The sequence below is a fragment of the Marmota marmota genome, unplaced genomic scaffold, assembly GCF_001458135.2.
Source record: "Marmota marmota marmota unplaced genomic scaffold, marMar, whole genome shotgun sequence".
Classification (NCBI taxonomy): Eukaryota; Metazoa; Chordata; class Mammalia; order Rodentia; family Sciuridae; genus Marmota; species Marmota marmota.
The window spans coordinates 4,849,324-4,868,811 of record NW_026000211.1 but is presented as its reverse complement, the minus strand read 5'-3'; the positions used below and the strand labels follow the sequence as shown (position 1 = coordinate 4,868,811).

The window sequence follows — 19,488 nt, the reverse complement described above, 5'->3', positions numbered from 1 at the left end:
ACATTTGATTTATTTCCATTAAAATGAAAGCTGTTAAAAATTTTCTATGACTAAGAATCTGAATCATTCCTAATTACATCCTTAAGTTAAATTCCTAGAAGTAGAATTAAGTTAAATTACAAAAGACAGATTTATAACATATACTGTTAAAATAGTTACATCAATTTACAGTTGTAACAGCAGTACACATAAGTAGGTATTTTTTTTCATATGGTTCTAAATTCTATTCCTATTTGCACAAAAGATAAAAAATTTTATCACTTGGTTTTTAATTAAATTTCTTTAATTGCTAATATTATTAAACCACTTTCAATGCATTTTCACCCCTCTCCAATTAGCTTGGGTCTAACTCATGAACTTTTTAACGGTTTTTAAAATATTAACCAACCATTGTTCTAAAAACCATCTGAATTCACCTAATCGAAGTTCAGCTTATCATTCATTAGATATCAAACATAGTTTTCTCTATGCTAGAACAAATATCCATATGCAAATTTTAAAATCCTATGGACTTATTAAAATACTCTAATAAAACAAGCTAATAAGTCTATTATTACAATGTGGGGAATGAAAGCATACATGAACGTCTGTTCTGTCAGCAATCCACTTTGCTAGCTGTTCAGCTGCAAATCCAATTCTTTGAAGGTCAAAAGTATCAGCTCTCTTGGGTCTGCCTTTTGGAGGAAAATGCATAAATGTAGGAGCAGAGTTCATGTTGAGCTGTAAAACATGATAAAAAACACTAAATATCACCCCAACATTATCTATTGTAGATCTAACATTTTATACTCTTTTTGCCTGAATTTTGGAAATAGACTTTATTTAAAAATCCAAATGGCTTTTGAGAGCTTAATTTTTGTTTTTATGCATCCCAATGCACTATTGAATGAAAAAAATGGTGAATTTGACTAACTTCTCTGAACTCTCACATTTAATATACATTATTAATATCCTCAACTGTATCCTCTACATTTTTACAGTCATTTCATTCTTCATCTTTCTAGAATTTTGTAATTAAGGTAAAGAAAAAGGTACTGAAAGTAACAGAAATATTGTGATTTTACAACATATAGAGATTATTTTGCTTCTTAACCAACTATTGAAATTTGGCAAAAACATACATATTATGAAATTAATTTCAAACACATTATAAGTAGATTTAATTTCCTATAAAACTGAAAATCTGTTTTGTAGTAATGATTATTAAGCAATAGAAATTGATATATTTTGTCTAAATAACTTAAAATTACCAGAGATTACAAAAGAAACCCACAATATAGTCTTTTTTCCGTTCAACATGTCTATTAATTCAAATGTCTAAAATGGTTATATCACCGGAATGTTTTCCATGGGTCATTTTCATTTGAAAAGCATACTAAGCAGAACACTATCCTATAGTAATTATAATACTTTTTAATGATATGAAGTCTAAAAATATGTATTAGATTAATTTATATTGAGGAGCAAACTACACAAGTATACACAGATTAACATTCTGTTGCCCAGAAATTATTTTTAAAAACTCTTAAAATGGAAGGCCAACAGTTAAACATAGTTCATCATTCCCTAATAATCGGAATGAAATCAAAATCAAATCAATTCACATCCATTACACCATTAAATTAAGAATTGACATCAAGATAAAGATACAGTAAAAGTTTAGCTAACAAGAGCAACAAAGTTTATAGTCAGGACTAAAACAGCTTGTGCCCTATAAACAAACTCTGACTGTAACTGTCATATTTAAATAACTTCCAATTTATACAGCTTTAGTCAGCTCACTACAAAAGAGTTGAATACTTGAAAGAAATCTATTCCAAATATTTCTCATTTTTAATATTACCAATTCAATCAAATTCTCATTATTTACCTCCATGTTATCTGCATTAGTACTTTATAGATACTACCAGTAAATAATAATATTTGGGCCAGGTATGTGGCACACACCTGTAATTCCAGAAACTCCAGGGAACTGAGGAAGACGATTGCAAATTTGATGTCAACCTCAGCAACTTAGCAAGACCCTGTGTCAAAATAAAATATCAAAAGTACTGGGGATGTAGCTAAGTAGTAAAAAGCCCCTGGGTTTAATTAATTCCCCAGTACCAAAAAAAAAAATTGCTACTATTATAGGAAGAGGTGGGATCTTTGAGAGATGACTAGGTCACGAAACTCTACCTTTCTGAGTGAGATTAGAGGTTTATAAAAAGGAAAGCTGACTACTCTTGTCTTATCTGTCTTTCACCATGTGATGACATAATAAGAAGGCCCCTGAGAGATTCTGGCACCTTTACATAGAACATGTATATACATTTCTGTTCATTATAAACTCATAATATTCTGTTGCAGTAGCACAGAATAAGAAAACATTTAAGGAATTATTTTTTCCAAAGGGATACACAGTTTATTTTATTTTATTTTTTTGGAATGGTTTCTCTTCTTGCTCTTCATTCCTGTACCATACAACTTTTCATTTATTCTACAGAATTTAGATTTAACTAAACTTCTGCAAAATAACAATAATAATAACAATAATGTAATTTGGGGAGAAGGAAGACTGCCACGCCAGTATGATTGAATACACATTTATACACCAGGCAGAGAATTAAACATCTACATATATTAGCATTTCATTTTAATCTTCCCAAAAGTCGTAAGAGAAAGGCACTATTATTTTACCTCTTAAAGATTAGAAGAGAGGGGCTTAAAGAAAGGATCACACAATTTACAAAGGTCACATAGCCAGCTACAAAGAGGTTCAGTTTGATGCGGACTCAGGTTTTCTAACTCTCTCTCTCCCTTTTTTTGTTTTGTTCTTTGTTTTTGTTTTTTTGTTGTTGTTGTTGGTACCAGATTGAGCACAGGGACACTGGACTACTGACCCACATTCCCAGCCCTATTTTACATTTTTATTTAGAGACTGGGTCTCACTGAGTTGCTTAGGGCCTCACGAAGTTGCTGAGGCTGACTTTCAACTTTCGATCCTTCTGCCTCAGCCTTCTAAATCATAGGGATTACAGGCATGCATAGTTCAATGCCACTCTATGATGATGCTTTTCGAACAATCTCCTTTGGATAAAAATTGTAAATTGCCCACAATTTTTTTCAAAATAACTTTTTATAAAAATTTTAAGCTAGTTCATTGTAACAGTAAACTATAAAAAGTCCCTACAATATGCTGCAAACATGAGATAGATTATAAAAGATAACATCATATAACAGACACATCACATATATATGAGAAGTGTCATACACACATATACACAAATATACGTGTCTACACACATAAATACTCTACATCAAGAGTCTATCTTAGTCCATTTTCCTGCAGGGAACTTTGCACATATGGGCATTTAGTAACTTTGCTTAAACTGAAAAAATCATGGAGTTACTAAGTTCCTTTCTTTCCTGTTTTTCTCCCACTCTAGAAGTTGTTCACTTGCATTTTTTTTCAATGAATACACAAGATAGAGCTACACTCAACATCTAAGTATAATATTAAAAGGGAGGAAGTCTTTCATATGCCTTCTCTTATAACAATCAGAAAAATCCATACTAGAGGTTAATATTTTAGGTTTTTTTAGTCATGTAATTCAAAGAAATTCTTCAAGGGCGCACTAAACAAAGCACAACATATATCTGTTTAATAGCTGCTTCTAACACACTATATTCATTAACCCACTGGCCATCCAATACTTAGCCTCAGCCATTCCTATGTAAATTACACATAACTGAAGTAACTCTGAGAAGGTCTCCTGAATAAGCTAGGAATTAAAAGTTTCTGTACTTATTAGTTTTATCTTGAGATACCAAATTATTGCTGACAGTACTTTAAAACACTGATTTAAAGGAACAGCAAAACAAAACATGACTCACTGGGAAAGAAAATATAAGCATTATATTTTCCCTTAGTAGTTCTCAAGTGGAACAAAGTACATATTTCCCCACTTTTGCAGAATAAAGTTCCTCATAAAAATCATTAACTTCTAAAACTTTGTGGATTTCCACATTTAAAATGAAAACCCTTATTGCTCTGCCAGGGGCTAAGTTTCGGAAAAGACAATGCAGATCTCTATTAAGAATTCTGGGAGGATCAAAGATGATGGGCCAGAGGGAGGCTGCATTCTGTGTTGCTCCGTGACCTGGGATTCAAGTAGTGGGAAGACTGTTCCTCTGCAAGATATTAGAGGACTCTCGACAGCTGCCCATGCATTGTACCTCTGGCCACCAAGCCTGTGTGGACCCCCATCTACTAACGTGGGGCTTGCCCAGGTCGCCTCCATCTTGGGATACTGCAACCACTGTGGGAGTCCCCTACATGCAGTAGCCTGCACCTGAGGACACTACACAGAGTCTGCAGTCAGCGGCCAGCCACAACACTGTAAGCCACAGAGCAGCATCTCTGAACATTCTGCCCAACACCACCATCAGGCCCCACCAGACCCAACACCCCAGCACCAAAAGTAGCTGCCTCCATCTTGGGACACCTTTGTCACCATCTTTAGTTGGGACAACTCATAACACAAGACACCAGATGGGGCTTGGAAACAAAATGAAGGTACCTATAATCCACAACTCCCCACTCTCCCCTGCAGCCGATAACCCGGTACAGTGCTTACAGCCAAAAGGCCATCCATAGCTACAAAACCTGGTCCAGAACTACACAATACAAAACAGCTCTCGGTGACAGATGTACAGCTCCCATAGACAGAGCACAGCCCATAGACCTTGGGAGAGAGAGTTTCCTGATTGGGAAGTAGAAAGGGAAGGGATGAGTGAGATACAATTTAGAGACCAAATTAGAGACAAGGAATTGTGAAGTCTACAGGCAATATAAGGAGATAAGACCAGGTGCCCACATCACGTAAGAGGACCCCAAAGGAGTCAGCTAAACCCCACCTACAGGAGTTCTACCCTGCAAGAAAGACCAACCCTCCCACCCTAATAACCTTCACCATCCTGAGGGTGGAGATACCAGCAAACAATAGACAACCCAACCTATTGGATGAGAAGAGAAGCAAGAAAGATACTGGCTTGCAACAAAAACAATCTTTTATATTCTGTCCAGATTTTTTTTCGCTTTTTTTTTTCCCTCTCTCTCTCCTCTCACCCTCACATTCCCCAAATCTGTAAAACCAAGTACTTTTCATGAATTAGGCTACTGAAGACTGGGATGTTTGAATAGTATATTACAGTTGTGTTGTATATTCTTTTATCTCCTATTTTTATATATTTTTTTAATTTTTTGTAATACTTAATGTTTGTTGTACTCTCTCTATTGTCTTCCCACTTACTTGTCAACCCAAAATCACTTTCTCTCTCTTCTCCTGTTACTAACCAACTTCTTTGGATTCCTCTTTCTTGCTTCCTAATATATAATAACTCTATATCCTTACTCCTACCTACTCAACATCTCATGCTACACCTCACGCCTGGTTCTTTGTATACTATCAGAAACTGTAGACTTTTTTGCAAACCTACTGTTTATATTATAGATAATAACTGAACTCACCATTTCTGTATATTGTGAAAAAAACGTATATGTCATAATACCAGCTATTTGGTTTAAGGCTATTTGGTTTTTTGTTTGTATTGGATGTTAATATTGTTCTCCCCCTTAAAGGAGAGGTATTGGAACCCTGCAGGGACACTATAAGCCTATAGGGTAAAAACTGTCAGTGCTAGAAGGGAAGACATACAAACCACATGAAGAAACAAGGGAAGAAAGTGCCCCAAACAAACCAAGATACTACATTACTAGAATCCATGGCCAACACAGCAGAAGAAATGACGAAAAAGGAGTTCCGCATGTACATAATTAAAATGTCCTGTGAATTATAGGGTGATATAAGAGAGCAAATACAGGAGGCAAAAGATAATTTTGATAAACAGCTACACAAATACAGAAAGCAAAAGATTACTTCAATAAGGAGATAGAGGTTCTGAAAAAAAAAAAAAGAAATCCTTAAAATGAAAGAAACAATAAACCAAATTAGAAACTCAATAGAAAGCACCACCAACATATTAGGTCACTTGGAAGACAGGACCTCAGACAATGAAGACAAAATATATAATATATCTTGAAAAGAATGTTGACCATATGCATGATAAAGGGGACCCTAGAAGTGGGGTAGCCTCTCCACTGTTGAGCACTGGCACCTGTTCAACTGAAACTGTCTTTGCCCTCACCTCCTCATCCCCTCCACGCCTTTGTCCAAGCCCCTCCAAATTTAGGAATCCTTGTGCCACCTCAGTAGTACTAGGGCAGCTGACTATGGCACTTGTCCACGCCAGGGCACTGGTGCATTGGGGGGTGGGGCTTTGGCCCATCCCTGACCCAGCCTAAGAAAGTATGTGGGTGTGAGCATAAGCCAGAAGTACTCCTTTTTAGCTAGAAGGTGGGTACTGTGTGGAGGGGGTGAGGAGGGGTGAGGCTTGACTGGAGTGACAGTTGGCAGTCACTTGACAACCTGGAATGTCTGTGGGTGTGGCACTGATAAAAGGGGCTGGGGGGTTGGGGATGTGGCTCAAGCGGTAGCGTGCTCGCCTGGCATGCGTGCGGGCCCAGGTTCGATCCTCAGCACCACATACAAACAAAGATGTTGTGTCCGCCGAGAACTAAAAAAAAAATATTAAAATTCTCTCTCTCTCTCTCTCTTTAAAAAAAAAAAAAAATCTGCTTTAAAAAAAAAGGGGGGGGTGGGGCCTAAGTGGAAAAAAAGGGTTCCAAAAGTGATAATAAAATGACTTTTCAATCATTCCCAGCAAAAAAGATGGTAAGATAAATAGTAAAGATGGTAAGAAACCATAAGTACAGCATTCAAGATATATGGGATAACATAAAAAGACCAAATTTAAGAGTTACTGGTATAGAGGGAGGCATAAACCAAACCAAAAAAATGAACAATCTATTCAATGAAATAATATCAGAAAATTTGTCAAACATGAAGAATGAATTGGAAAATCAAATACAAGAGGCTTACAGGACTCCAAATGTACAAAATCATAACAGATCCACACCAAGGCACATTGTAATTTAAATGCCTAGCATACAGAATAAGAAGAGAATTTAAAACCACAAGAGGAAGGAATCAGATTACATATAGGGGGAAAACAATTAGGATATCTGCAGATCTTTCAACCCAGACCCTGAAAGCTAGAAGGTCCTGGAACAACATATACCAAGATCTGAAAGAAAATGGATGCCAATCAAGAATCTTATATCCAGCAAAATTAAGCTTTAGATTTGATGACAAAATAAAAACTTGCCATGATAAACAAAAGTTAAAAGGATTTACAACTAGAAAGCCTGTAGTACAGAACATCCTTGGCAAAATATTCCATAAGGAGTAAACAAAAAACAATAAAAATCAGCAAAGGGAGGTATTATGCTAAAGGAAATATCAAGTTAAATACCAAAAATAAATAAATAAAACCAGGAATACAAATCATGTCTCAATAATAACCCTGAATGTTAATGGCATAAATTTACCAATCAAGAGAGACAGACTGGCAGATTAGATGGAAAAAAAAAGACCCAATAATATGCTGCCTGCAAGAGACTTATCTCATTGGAAAAGACATCCACAGACTGAAGGAGAAAGGTTGGGAAAAAATATACCACTCACATGGACTGCAGAAACAAGCAGGGGTTTTTATCCTCATATCAAATAAAGTAGGCTTCAAGCCAAAGTTAATCAAAAGGGATAAATAAGAACATTTCATATGGCTTAAAGGAACCATACATCAACAAAAGTAATAATTATAAATATATATATGCCCCAAACAATGGAGCATCTACATTCATCAAACAAACTCTTCTCAAGTTCAAAAATCAAATAGGCCAAAACACAATAATTCTGGGTGACTTTAACTCACCTCTTTCACCACTGGATAGATCTTCCAAACAAAAGCTAAACAAAAAAAAAACTACAGAACTCAGTAATACAATCAATAACTTAACAGACATATAGAATAGAGTATTTCATCCATCAACAAATGAATACACTTTCTTCTCAGCAGCACATGGATCCGTCTCTAAAACAGACCATATATTATGTCACAAAGCAACTCTTAGCAAATACAAAAAAGTAGAGATACTACCCTGTATTCTTTCAGATCATAATGGAATTAAATTAGAAATCAATGATAATATAAAAAACAGAAACTACTCCAACACCTGGACAATAAATAATATGCTATTGAATGAACAAGGGGTTGCGAAAGACATCAAGGAGGAGATTTAAAAATTCTTAGAGGTAAATAAGAACACTGACACAACATATCAAAATCTCTGGGAAACTACTAAGGCAGTACTAACAGGAAAACTCATTGCATGGAGTTTGTTCCTTAAAAGAAGAAAAAGTCAACAAATAAATGACCTAACATTACATCTCAAAGCCCAAGAAGACAAAGAATAAACCAAGGCCAAAAGCAGTAGAAGACAGGACATAATTAAAATCAGAGCTTAAATCAATGAAATTGAAACAAAAGAAACAATTAAAAAATTAAAAAAAAGAAAAAGTTGATTATTACAAAAAATAAATAAAACTGATAAACCCTTAGCTATACTAACAAAGAGAAGGAAAGAGAAAATTTAAATTACTAACATCCATGATGAGAAAGGAAATATCACGATGGACACTACAGAAATACAGAAGATAAATTAGAAATTATTTTGAAAATTTGTACTCCAATAAAATAGAAACTATCAAAGGCACTGAAAAATCTCTAGAGTCATATGATTTCCCCAAACTGAATCAGGATGATATGCACAAGTTAAACAGATCAATTTCAAGCAATAAAATAGAAGATGTCATCAGAAGCCTATCAACCAAGAAAAGCATAGGACTGGATGAATACACAGATGAGTTCTACAAGACATTCAAAGAATAAATACCAATACTTCTCAAATTATTTCATGAAACAGAAAAAGAGGGAATACTTCCAAACTCATTCTATGAGGCCAATATCATCCCGACTCCAAAACCAGAAAGAGAACATATCAAAGAAAGAAAACTTCAGACCAATATCTCTAATGAACACAGATGCAAAAATTCTCAATAAAATTCTAGGAAATCAAATACAAAAACATATAAAAGATGGCATACCACGATCAAGTGGCATTCATCCCAGGGGTGCAAGGATGGTCCAACATATGGAACTCAATAAATGTAATTCATTGTGTCAATAGACATAAAAGAATCATATGATCATCTCAATAGATACAGAAAAAACACTCAACAAAATACAACACCCCTTCATGTTCAAAACACTAGAAAAACTAGGGATAACAGGAACATATCTCAACATTATAAAAGCTATCTATGCTATGTCCAAGGGCAATATCACTCTAAATGAAGAAAAATTGAAAGCATTCCCTCTAAAAACTGGAACAAGACAAGGATGCCCTCTTTCACCTCTTCCATTTTAACATAATTCTTGAAACTCTAGCCAGAGCAATTAGACAGAAAATAGAAATTAAAGAGATGTGGATAGGAAAAGAAGAACTCAAACTATCACTATTTGCCAATGACAGGATTCAATATCTAGAGGATTCAAAAAATTCCACCAGAAAACTTCTAGAACTTATAAGTGCATTCGGCAAAGTAGCAGGATATAAAATCAACACCTATAAATCAAAAGCATTTCTGTACATCAGTGACAAATCCTCTGAAAGAGAAACTAGTAAAACTAACCCATTTACAGTAGTCTCAAAAAAATCAAATAAAATACTTGAGAATCAACTTAATGAAAGAGGTGAAAGACCCCTATGATGAAAACTATAGAACACTAAAGAAAGAAATTTAAAAAGACCTTAGAAGAGAGAAAAATCTCCCTTGTTCTTAGATAGGCAGAATTAATATTGTCATAATAACCATACTACCAAAAGCACTATATCAATTTAATGCAATTCCAATCAAAATTCCAATGACATTCTTCATATAAATAGAAAAAGCAGTCATAAAATTCCTCTGGAAAAACAAGAGACCAGAATAGCCTACAACGAGTAGACATTTGGACTGGAAGCCTTGGCTCTAGTAGTCAGATTGGATACAAATTATTAACTGAGAAAAATAGCTGATTAAGAGCTAGAGACTTGAGTGCTAGCAGATGAATTCAAATTCTAGGTACAAATTACACTGGCATTCTAACTTTGAAAAAGTAACTATCTCTTTATACATTAATTTCCTCATCTGTGAAATGGAGACGTAATCTCTCTCTCATTGGTCACTGTGAAGCCAAATGAAAAGAATATATCCGATGTGGGAGGGAGGCTGACTAGCATGTGACTGGGTCCATCTCCCCTGCTGAGTGGTGTGGTCAGGCTGCTAGATAGCCTGGATCTTCTAGGGTTCCAGCCACTATGTCTCCTGCATAGGCGTGCCTTCCTACAGCCCCATGGATCGAGCTACGCTCACCTGTTCCTTTGCAACATTACTTCTTGCCCTGTTTCGGATAGAATGTTCCATGGAATCACCTTTTGTGTGTCCCCTTCTCTTACACAGCCCTTGGGTGTGGCCTGTCTATATGTCAGTCAACCTGCTGACAGCAGACATCATGAAGCTAGACTCAGCCCCTTGAAAACTGACCTCTTGCCTCATTTGAATAGCTTCTCCTCCATAAAAGGGGTCAGCACATGGTCTCTTCTCTTCTGTGCCAAGGGACCCTTAAGGTCAGAGGAGCTGTCACAGCACCCCCAAAGATAAATGTATTTCTGTCTCTTGTGTGGTATTTTGAGCAGCCCAATTAGCCCAGTTCCCCTGGAGTGACCCCTGAGTGTTTTAGTTGCGAGCAACCCGCAAGTGATGTCCCTGGGTGGGCAAAAAGGTCTAAGTGCTTAAACCGCCTGAACAAAAGCCATAATCCGAAGCACTCAGAACAGAAGCAGAAACATAAGCACTCAGCATTAGCAAAGACAACAACACAACTTGACAACATCAATGGCAACTAGCATCTGTATACCAAATCCAATACTTTGTTTATAGAGAAGACTGTAAAGGAAGTTACATTCTTCTACTTTGCTTAATCTGCCATAACAGATTAAGATGCTTAAAAAAACCAGAAGTTTGTTTTCTTACATTTATGGAGACTGGAAGTACAAAATCAATGTGCTGGCAAGGTTTGGTTTCTGATGAACCTTCCTTTGCTAGCTTTGCTAGAAAGCAACCTTATTGCTATGAAGTGGCCTTTTTTTCTGCGAACATTCACTCCTGATGTATCCTCTGTTATGAGAACATCAGTCCTATTGGATTAGCAGCTTACCCTAATGGTCTCCTTTGACGTCAATTACCTCCTTAATCACCTTACCTCCAAATATAGTCATGTTGTGATTTATGGCTTTACCATATGAATTTGGAATGGGATAAAATTCAGTCCATAACAGAGAGAAAACACTTTTAAATAAATAACAATTTATATTAAAAATATTTATATTTACCACAATGGAGAAATTAAGGTTAAGTAAAACTTCTATTAGGTTTTATACAAAGTATCATAAATTTGTGCAAAATATTACCTAGACCACATATAATTAAATAAAAAAATAATATTAATGCATGTAAACTGCCACTATATGCTGATAAAAACACATTTGCTCTACAATACAAACTTCAAAATGTGTTTACCCACAATGGCTGAAACTAAAATGATAGAGATAATAATATTAACTATAACTTTAATCAAATCATATATTTTATTTTAATACTTATTATATTTATTAACTTAATGAAATATAGTTTTATTTGGCAAGCAAAAATGTATCAACTATAACCCACTATACTATGTATTACCAAAATGAAATACAACTTTTTTTTTTTTTACCTGTTGAAAAACATCTGTTCCTTCATCATAGTCCACCATACTGAAAAACAGTTTGTTACAAAAAGCAGATGAATAGCGCCAGGAGTTAGCCAATATTTGGTATTCTTCATTAGCTTGCCTAAAAAGGTAATGGAGCAAATAGAAAACATATCAATATTCAAATAAAAAAGTCTCTAATAGGACAAGTAATCTAGGGCAAGAACTGACAAGTTCTGGTATGAACTGCAAGCTAATAATACAAGTATGGTCTACAAGATAATGTTTATAAAAATAAATAAGAACATATTTTATGAGATGAAATTACATACAACTCAAATTTTGCTGCCCATTAATAGTTATATTGCAGTGCAGTCATACTGACTGATTTAAGTATTTCTTAGGGCTACGCTGTAAAGGTAAAGGTGAATAGTTGCAACAAAAACTGCTGGGCCAAAAGTTTGACATGCTCTTTTAAAATTTACCAACATTTGTTCAAGGGAATAAAAACATTGTGTGGCATTTGCTATACATATATATGAAATTTTCCAATAACTTTTAGTAAAAGGCACACAGCAATTTTTTAAAATATTTTCATTTGAGTTTAACAGAACAACAAAAATCCTAAGAAAATGTAAAGTTTTAAAGCTATAAATACAGGTATACTTCACCTTTATGTATTTATGTAAAAATGCTTTTAATAAACCTAAAATTAAGCACCAATTTCTCTGAGTACTAAACCAGCTGCCACAAACCTTTTTCTAAGATAATATTTATTCCTGTATTGAACCTATTTTTATTGAACATTTGCCGATTTTCCAGATGATGATATTTCCTACTAGATCTAGGGGAAGGAGAAACAGAGAAATGGCATTGCGGAAAGAACATAAGAGAAACCAGAAGCAAGAAGTTTAAAAAAAAAAAAAAGAATGCTTCTTCTATATAGTTAACTATTCTCAACTGTTTCTCTCGTCCTCTTCCCCCAAAATGTAAGAAATACAAAGGTAAAGTCCCAAACAGACTGAAACTAGCAGCAGATAAGAAATTTAAAGAAATATTGGAAAACAACTAGTGGACAGATTTGAGAGAGAAAGCTACAATCTAAGAGGCAATTACAGAACAGTAGGAAATGAGGAAAAACACTAGATTCATAAGCAGCAGAGTCTAGAGATAAAAAAAAAGATCTGAAAATAAGGGTCTTATAATTAAACTTCTACTATTTGTATAAATAGTACACACAAACTTTTGCCCTCCCCAATCCCAGTGTCAGCCTTTCTATTGTTTAATGACCAGACTATAAAAAAAAAAAAATCATCAGATATGAGAGGAAAACCTCACATAATTTTAAAACAAATTCCCCGAACAAAAGCAGATTCCATAGGTCAAAACACTAAAAAAGAAAATGCTGATAGACTTAGAAAAAGTAAAAGACAAGCATAAATTCTTGTGAAATAATACTGTTGAGTCGGAGACAGACAAAAAAGAAAGAGAGAGAGAGAAAAGAAAAAAGAGTTTATTACTTAATTTTTGTTTCCATTAGTTCTCACTGCCCCCAATCTCATAGAGTAACACAAAGGCCCCTCATGGATGCCTACACTTATAGTCGCTTCTGTTACAGGAGAGAAATACTAAGTTTGGAGGACTGTTAACAAGCCTGTGCTCTGTGCTTTAGTTGTCTGAGACATCTAACTCCTCAAAGCTTATCGCTATACACAAAACCCTGAGAAACTGCACAGGCAAAAGAGCAGCCAAGCCTTTCGTGGCATACCCAGGAAAAATGTGCAGGATGCTCAGGGCACATGGTACACATACTTGTCCAACCAACAGTATTCACCCCAAAAAGAAAGAAAGATGAAAAAAAAATGAAGGAAGAAAAGGAATATAAGAAACAAAGTAAAAGAGATAGCTCAAATTAAATATGAACATTAGAAGACAGTTTTTAAAAATTCATAGAACAAAAAAGACAGAGGTAGAATATAAGTGGAAGAGGGAAGAAAGTAACCTGGAACTATAATCCAATAAACCACCTCAAAACAAGTCTAAATGCATAAATAATAACAACAACAAAAACAAAAATAGACAAATGAGGTTATGCAGAACTAAAAAGTTTCTAGGCAGTACAGGAAATAATCGACACAGTAAAGACACAACCTACAGAATGGGAAAAAATATCTGCACACTATCTGACAAAGCATTAATATCTAGACTATATAAGGAACTCAACAGCAATAAAAAAAAGCAAATAGTCCAGCTTAAAAGTGGGCAAATAAACTGAGTAGAGTAGCTCAAAAGATACAGACAAAAGTCCTCCACATCATTAGGGATATAGGAACGAAATCCAAACCACATCCTGAGATATCTCACCCAAGATATGGCTATAATCAAAAAGATAAAACAAGTGCTGTCGAGGACATGGGGAAAGAGGTACTCTTAGACATTGTTGGTAGAAATATAAATTAGTAAAGCCACTATGAAAAATGGTGTGGTGATGCCTTAAAAAAAAAGAAAGAAAGAAAAGAAAAGAAACACAACTATTGTGTGATGCAGCTATCCCATTCATGAATTTTTATTCAAAGGCAATGAAATATCAAATAGATACCTGTTCTCCCATATGTATTACAGCACTATTCAAAATAGCCAGGATATAAAATCAACCATTCATCAATGAGTAAAGAAAATATAGTAGATACACACAATGGAGTACTAGTCAGTCATCAAAAGGACACAGTCCTGTCATTTATGTATGAATACAACTGGAGATTAGTAATGTTGAGCATTAGGCAAGCACACAGAAACAAGGACCAAATATGATTTCACTCATATGAAGAATATAAAAAAGGTAAACTGACATAAATTGTTAGCAGAATAATTATTATCAGAGGGCAGAGGGTGAGACTGGGGTATATGGAGAAACTGCTTAATAATTTTCATTTATAGCTAGATAAGAGCTATGAATGTTGGTTTTCTATTGTGAATTATGATTATAGCTAATAGTAATGTATCACATAGTCCTAAATAGCTAGAGGAAAGAATTTTGAATTTTATCATGAAAGAATGATAAATGTTTGAGATGATAGGCAATCTAAGTATTATAAACTGATAAGAAAAATATAACAAAATACCCTCTTGTACATCCCAAAATATACAAGAATTTTTACCAATCAACAAAAAAGCTTTTTAAGACATTATTTGGGAGGAAAAAAGAAACAGATGATGATTTTAGATATAATTAAAAGAGACTACTCCTTAAAATTAGAATGATTTCCCAGGTTTTGAATAAGAGGAATGAAAAAAAAAAAGACCAACATCAAGAAACACTGTGATATTTCAAAACACTGGATTAACAGAAGATTTTAAAGGTTTTCACAGAAAAAATGTTCATAACTGGCAAACAGTAAAAGTGGATGTTTGGTCACTTACAATATTAGACTCTGACAGATAAAACCAAGTTCTTCAGAGTTCTGAAGGAATATTTTCCATTTAAAATTCTACAATGACACAATCAAATTTGAAATAAACATGTTGAAAGTAGGGATCTAAAGTTTACCTCCTGCACATTTGTTTAGGAAATTACATTAAGATATAATCAAAAGAAAAGGCAGTATAATGAAAAAGTGAGAAAACATGAGAAAATGAGAGAAACATTACCAGAGGGGATGAAAAAGCAAGTAAAAATGTGGTGAGATAGGAAAGGTAGAAAATGTGTAAAAAAGCTGTAATCTAATTCTAAAGCTATGAAGTAGTCACTACAAATTTGAATAGAAATTTAATTGTACATGTAGATGAAGAGAATAGATGCTAGATAATAATTAAAATCAGAAATTGCTGTAATATTTACTATATTAAGAAAGACATGTTTGCTACCACAAAAGGAAAAGAAGCAAACAATGAACATAAGAGGCAAGGTCAAGAAAAGAGGCAAATTAAAAAGGAGCATAATTTCCATCAATCGGTGAAGAAAACAATTAATTATTCTGAATGCTGTCTTTTGTTTGGGGCAGGTGTCATACACAACTGTCCTACAGAAAAGTAGGACATAAATATAACCTCCTATTTTTGAAGGAATGCTATTATATGGAAATAAATAATGTAAGTGCTGTTTATTTTCTTTCACATTTGTTAATTCTCTCTATAGACAGGGAACAGATATATTATGCTTAAGCTCTAGAATGAAAATGTATTAACTATGACAATATAGAAGTATTGCTGACAAAATTTGGCAGGTAAAAGAAAAAGAGAAGAAATGATAGGGAAGGTTGTGCTTACTGATCTTTATGTCAAAATCAGAAAACCATGAAGTGTCAGCTACAGTTAATGGACAAGACATAACAAGAATGCTATTTATTGTTACAATGTTAATCAAAAGCAGAAATAAAATGTACTAAAAATCAGAAGAGGTGAGAGGATTTAAATCTTAACCTATCACAGCAAGAAATGTAAACATAAGTTCACTATATTAAATATTGCTTTAAGAATAAGATTTAGACTATAATCCCAGTGGCTCAGGAGGCTAAGGCAGGAGGATCACGAGTTCAAAGCCAGCCTCAGCAACTTAGAGAGGCCCTAAGCAACTTAGATCCTGTCTCAAAATAAAATATAAAAAGTGCTAAGGAGATGGCTCAGTGGTTAAACACCCCTGGTATCAAAAAAAGGAACAAGATTTAGAGACATGAGGAGAAAAACAAAAAGAAAACACAAAGAAACAACAGTGATCATCTCTGCAGATCTTACAAACAGGTGAGTTGCAATGGTCAAGGACTGCAGTTCTTCATTTTAGTTCGTTTTTCTTTTCTTCTTTTATTAATTAAAAAGGAGCATGCAGTATAGCTGATGATTAAAGATGATTTTAAGAAAACTGAATATGAGCAGTGCTATAATCTGAGATTACTTAGCATAAAGTAAATATTTTAAGGACACCATTTTCTCAAAGCATAGTACAAAAACTGATCACTGTAAAGAATACTGTAAGACTGCATTTTGCTTAGTACATAGAAATATACACAGGATAGATTTTGTAATATTTTCTATGAAAATGGTCACAAATTTTGAAAATATTGGTAATTTAATAAGATTTAAATCACTGCTAATTCCCTGAAAAAATATTTACTGAGCATGAAAAAGAAAGGTGTAAGCTAGTCTCCAAGGTCTCTGCTCTTATAGAGTTGATGTTTTAGAGGGAAGACACATAATAAATATCTAAATTATTAAATAAAAGTAATTAAAAGATAAAGATATATGCAGACAAAAAAATAAGCAGTATGACAGAGAAACTGATGGTATGGTCTTAAAAGGCTGTTTAGATGATGCCACTAAAGATGAAATCCTAAGAATGAGAAAGAGTCAACACTGAAAACAGCTGGAAAGTAAACATTTCAGACATCAAAATAGCAAGCACAAAGGTCCAAAGAGGGAAAGACTTAAGATGCTGGTACAATGAAGCTGACATATGAATGAAAATGTGCTGTTTCTTAGTGGAATACATGCAGAATGAACAGCTTAGCTTAGTTTGTTTTTATTTTTGTCCAATGGAATACAATATTACTGATAAGAATTCATCACTGATTATTAAAGGAAAAATATATAATTTCACACAGTGAATTAGCATGGACAACATCTGGCATACTAAAAAATCTTAAGAGATACCAATACCACTATTAAACAATACTACAAGGATAGCATTTTAATTAAGAAAACAGTATATAAACAAAATTGCTTTATTAGGGTATTTCATTAAAAACATTTTAACTTTTAAAATAAAACCTAGGAAAATAGAAATTCGGCAAAAACTAGCATCCTTGTGATAATATACTACAAAATAAAAATGTTTTAATTTCAACAAATTACCAGGATGAAAATAACCCTAGTTTAGATTTTTCAACATCTGTGTATAACATCTTATGTTATAACCTGAGACAGGGAAAATGTTGAATTTCTTATCCTCATATTGTTATAACCTAGGATAGACCTACAAAAATCTAGTAAGTATACATTCATGCATTTATTAATCCACAAATCCATATTAGCACAAATGATTTGCCTGGTAATAATGCTGGAGTGAATAATAAATGCAAAGTCCCTGATCGATCTCAAGGAGCTTACATTCTTGTAAGAGTCTGCATGCAAATAAACACCAAGTATCAGATAATCATATGTACCTATTTTTTTAGTGTCTTTATTTTATTTTTATGTGGTGTTGAGGATCAAACCCATTGCCTCATGTAGGCTAGTTGAGCACTCTACTACTGAGCCATAACCCCAGCCTCATATGTACTTTTTAAAAATAATATCAGAGTCTTTTTTTATTTACACAATATCTTTACTTATTTATTTTTATGTGGTACTGAGGATCGAACCCAGTGCCTCATGAGGCAAGCACTCTACCACTCATGTGTACTCCTAATAAAAAAAAAAAAAAAGAAACATGGTAATGAGCAAAGAAGATGAATTTTGCCTTCAAACTCTATATTTTGTATGATTCCATTTTTTTCAGATTTAAGTGCTCAATAACCAAATTGTAGATGTTTCCCTATTCCTAAATCCTGAAAAACTTTCCTACTACCTATATAATATAGAAGACAATTGGCAGAAGTGAAGATCTTCTATAATCCAGACACAACTTGGATAATCTATCTATACATACCACACTCAAGAAGTCTGTTTCATGAACATAACAGGTCCATTCTCATCCCATGTATTAAAAATTTTGCTTAGAATGTGCTGTCTTCCTTCAAAGCTCACTCAAAAACTGTCTCTTCCTCAAAAGTCACTTCAAATTATCTCTACCTACTTGCTGATGTGACTGATTGAAACAAAAATTCTCACAGTTACTGCATACTACTATTTATTTTATGCACAGATCTGTTTTGTTTTGTACATAGTGACTGTCCAATGGCTAGCATCTTGTATGAAACAGGCATCAATGAAGTTTTGCTGATAGTGATGGTAAATAATGCACTTTCCTTACCACTGTATCATAAATACCTTAAAACTAAATTTAAAACATTAAAAACTCTCAAATATAAGAAGTCTGACTAAAAGCCCAAGTTAGATTTATGTTACTCTATTTAGGTTCTTGCCGGGAAAGAATAATTCTCTAGTCAAAGCCTCTACCTTTATGAAGGCTGTTCAAGGAAGGAAAAGATATATACTGTAATATATAAATAAGACATATATATGCAAAAAAGAATGAAGATTTGTAGGTGCTATTTATCATAAAAAGGAAGATGGGATAATAGTAGAATGTAGCTAAGAGTTAATGTGAAAAAAATCTGAAAAATAACAAGTTTTTTTTAAAATGTAAAAGTATAATAAGAAAGAACAGGGAATGAGTAGTATAAATAGCATTAAGTAACAGAAAAAGTATTAATAAAAACTACTCTGAAATGTTTCTTTTCTTTTTAATTTTTTTTTAGTTGTAGGTGGACACAATACCTTTTTATTTTATTTACATGGTGCTGAGGATCCAACTCAGGGCCTCACACATGTGAGACCAGTGCTCTACCGCTGAGCCACAGCCCCAGCCCTCTGAAATGTTTCTTAATGTGTTCAAATAACAGGATAAACTTCATATTAGAAAGTAAGACTGTAAATGTTAAAATAAGACCAAGACTTTAATTCCATAAATAGTGAACAATTTCATATTGTTTCTGAAAGAAGTGCATTATACAAAATACTGTTTTTAAAAACACT

At 33.8% G+C, this 19,488-nt stretch overlaps 1 protein-coding gene across 6 annotated transcripts in view; it reads right to left on the bottom strand.

Moving 5' to 3' along the window:
• Positions 1 to 19,488, bottom strand: part of Tusc3 (tumor suppressor candidate 3) — a 312,880-nt gene that overhangs the window by 212,793 nt on the left and 80,599 nt on the right. For all 6 annotated transcript variants that reach the window (XR_007343351.1, XM_048791805.1, XM_048791806.1 and 3 more), the window contains exons 3-4: positions 11,824 to 11,941; positions 580 to 720 (exon numbers count right to left, since the gene is read on the bottom strand). Coding sequence is in view for 5 of the 6 variants with exons in the window: in XM_048791805.1 (XP_048647762.1) it covers positions 580 to 720; positions 11,824 to 11,941 (259 nt within the window). In the remaining variant the exon portion in view is untranslated. The remainder of the gene's footprint in view (positions 1 to 579; positions 721 to 11,823; positions 11,942 to 19,488) is intronic.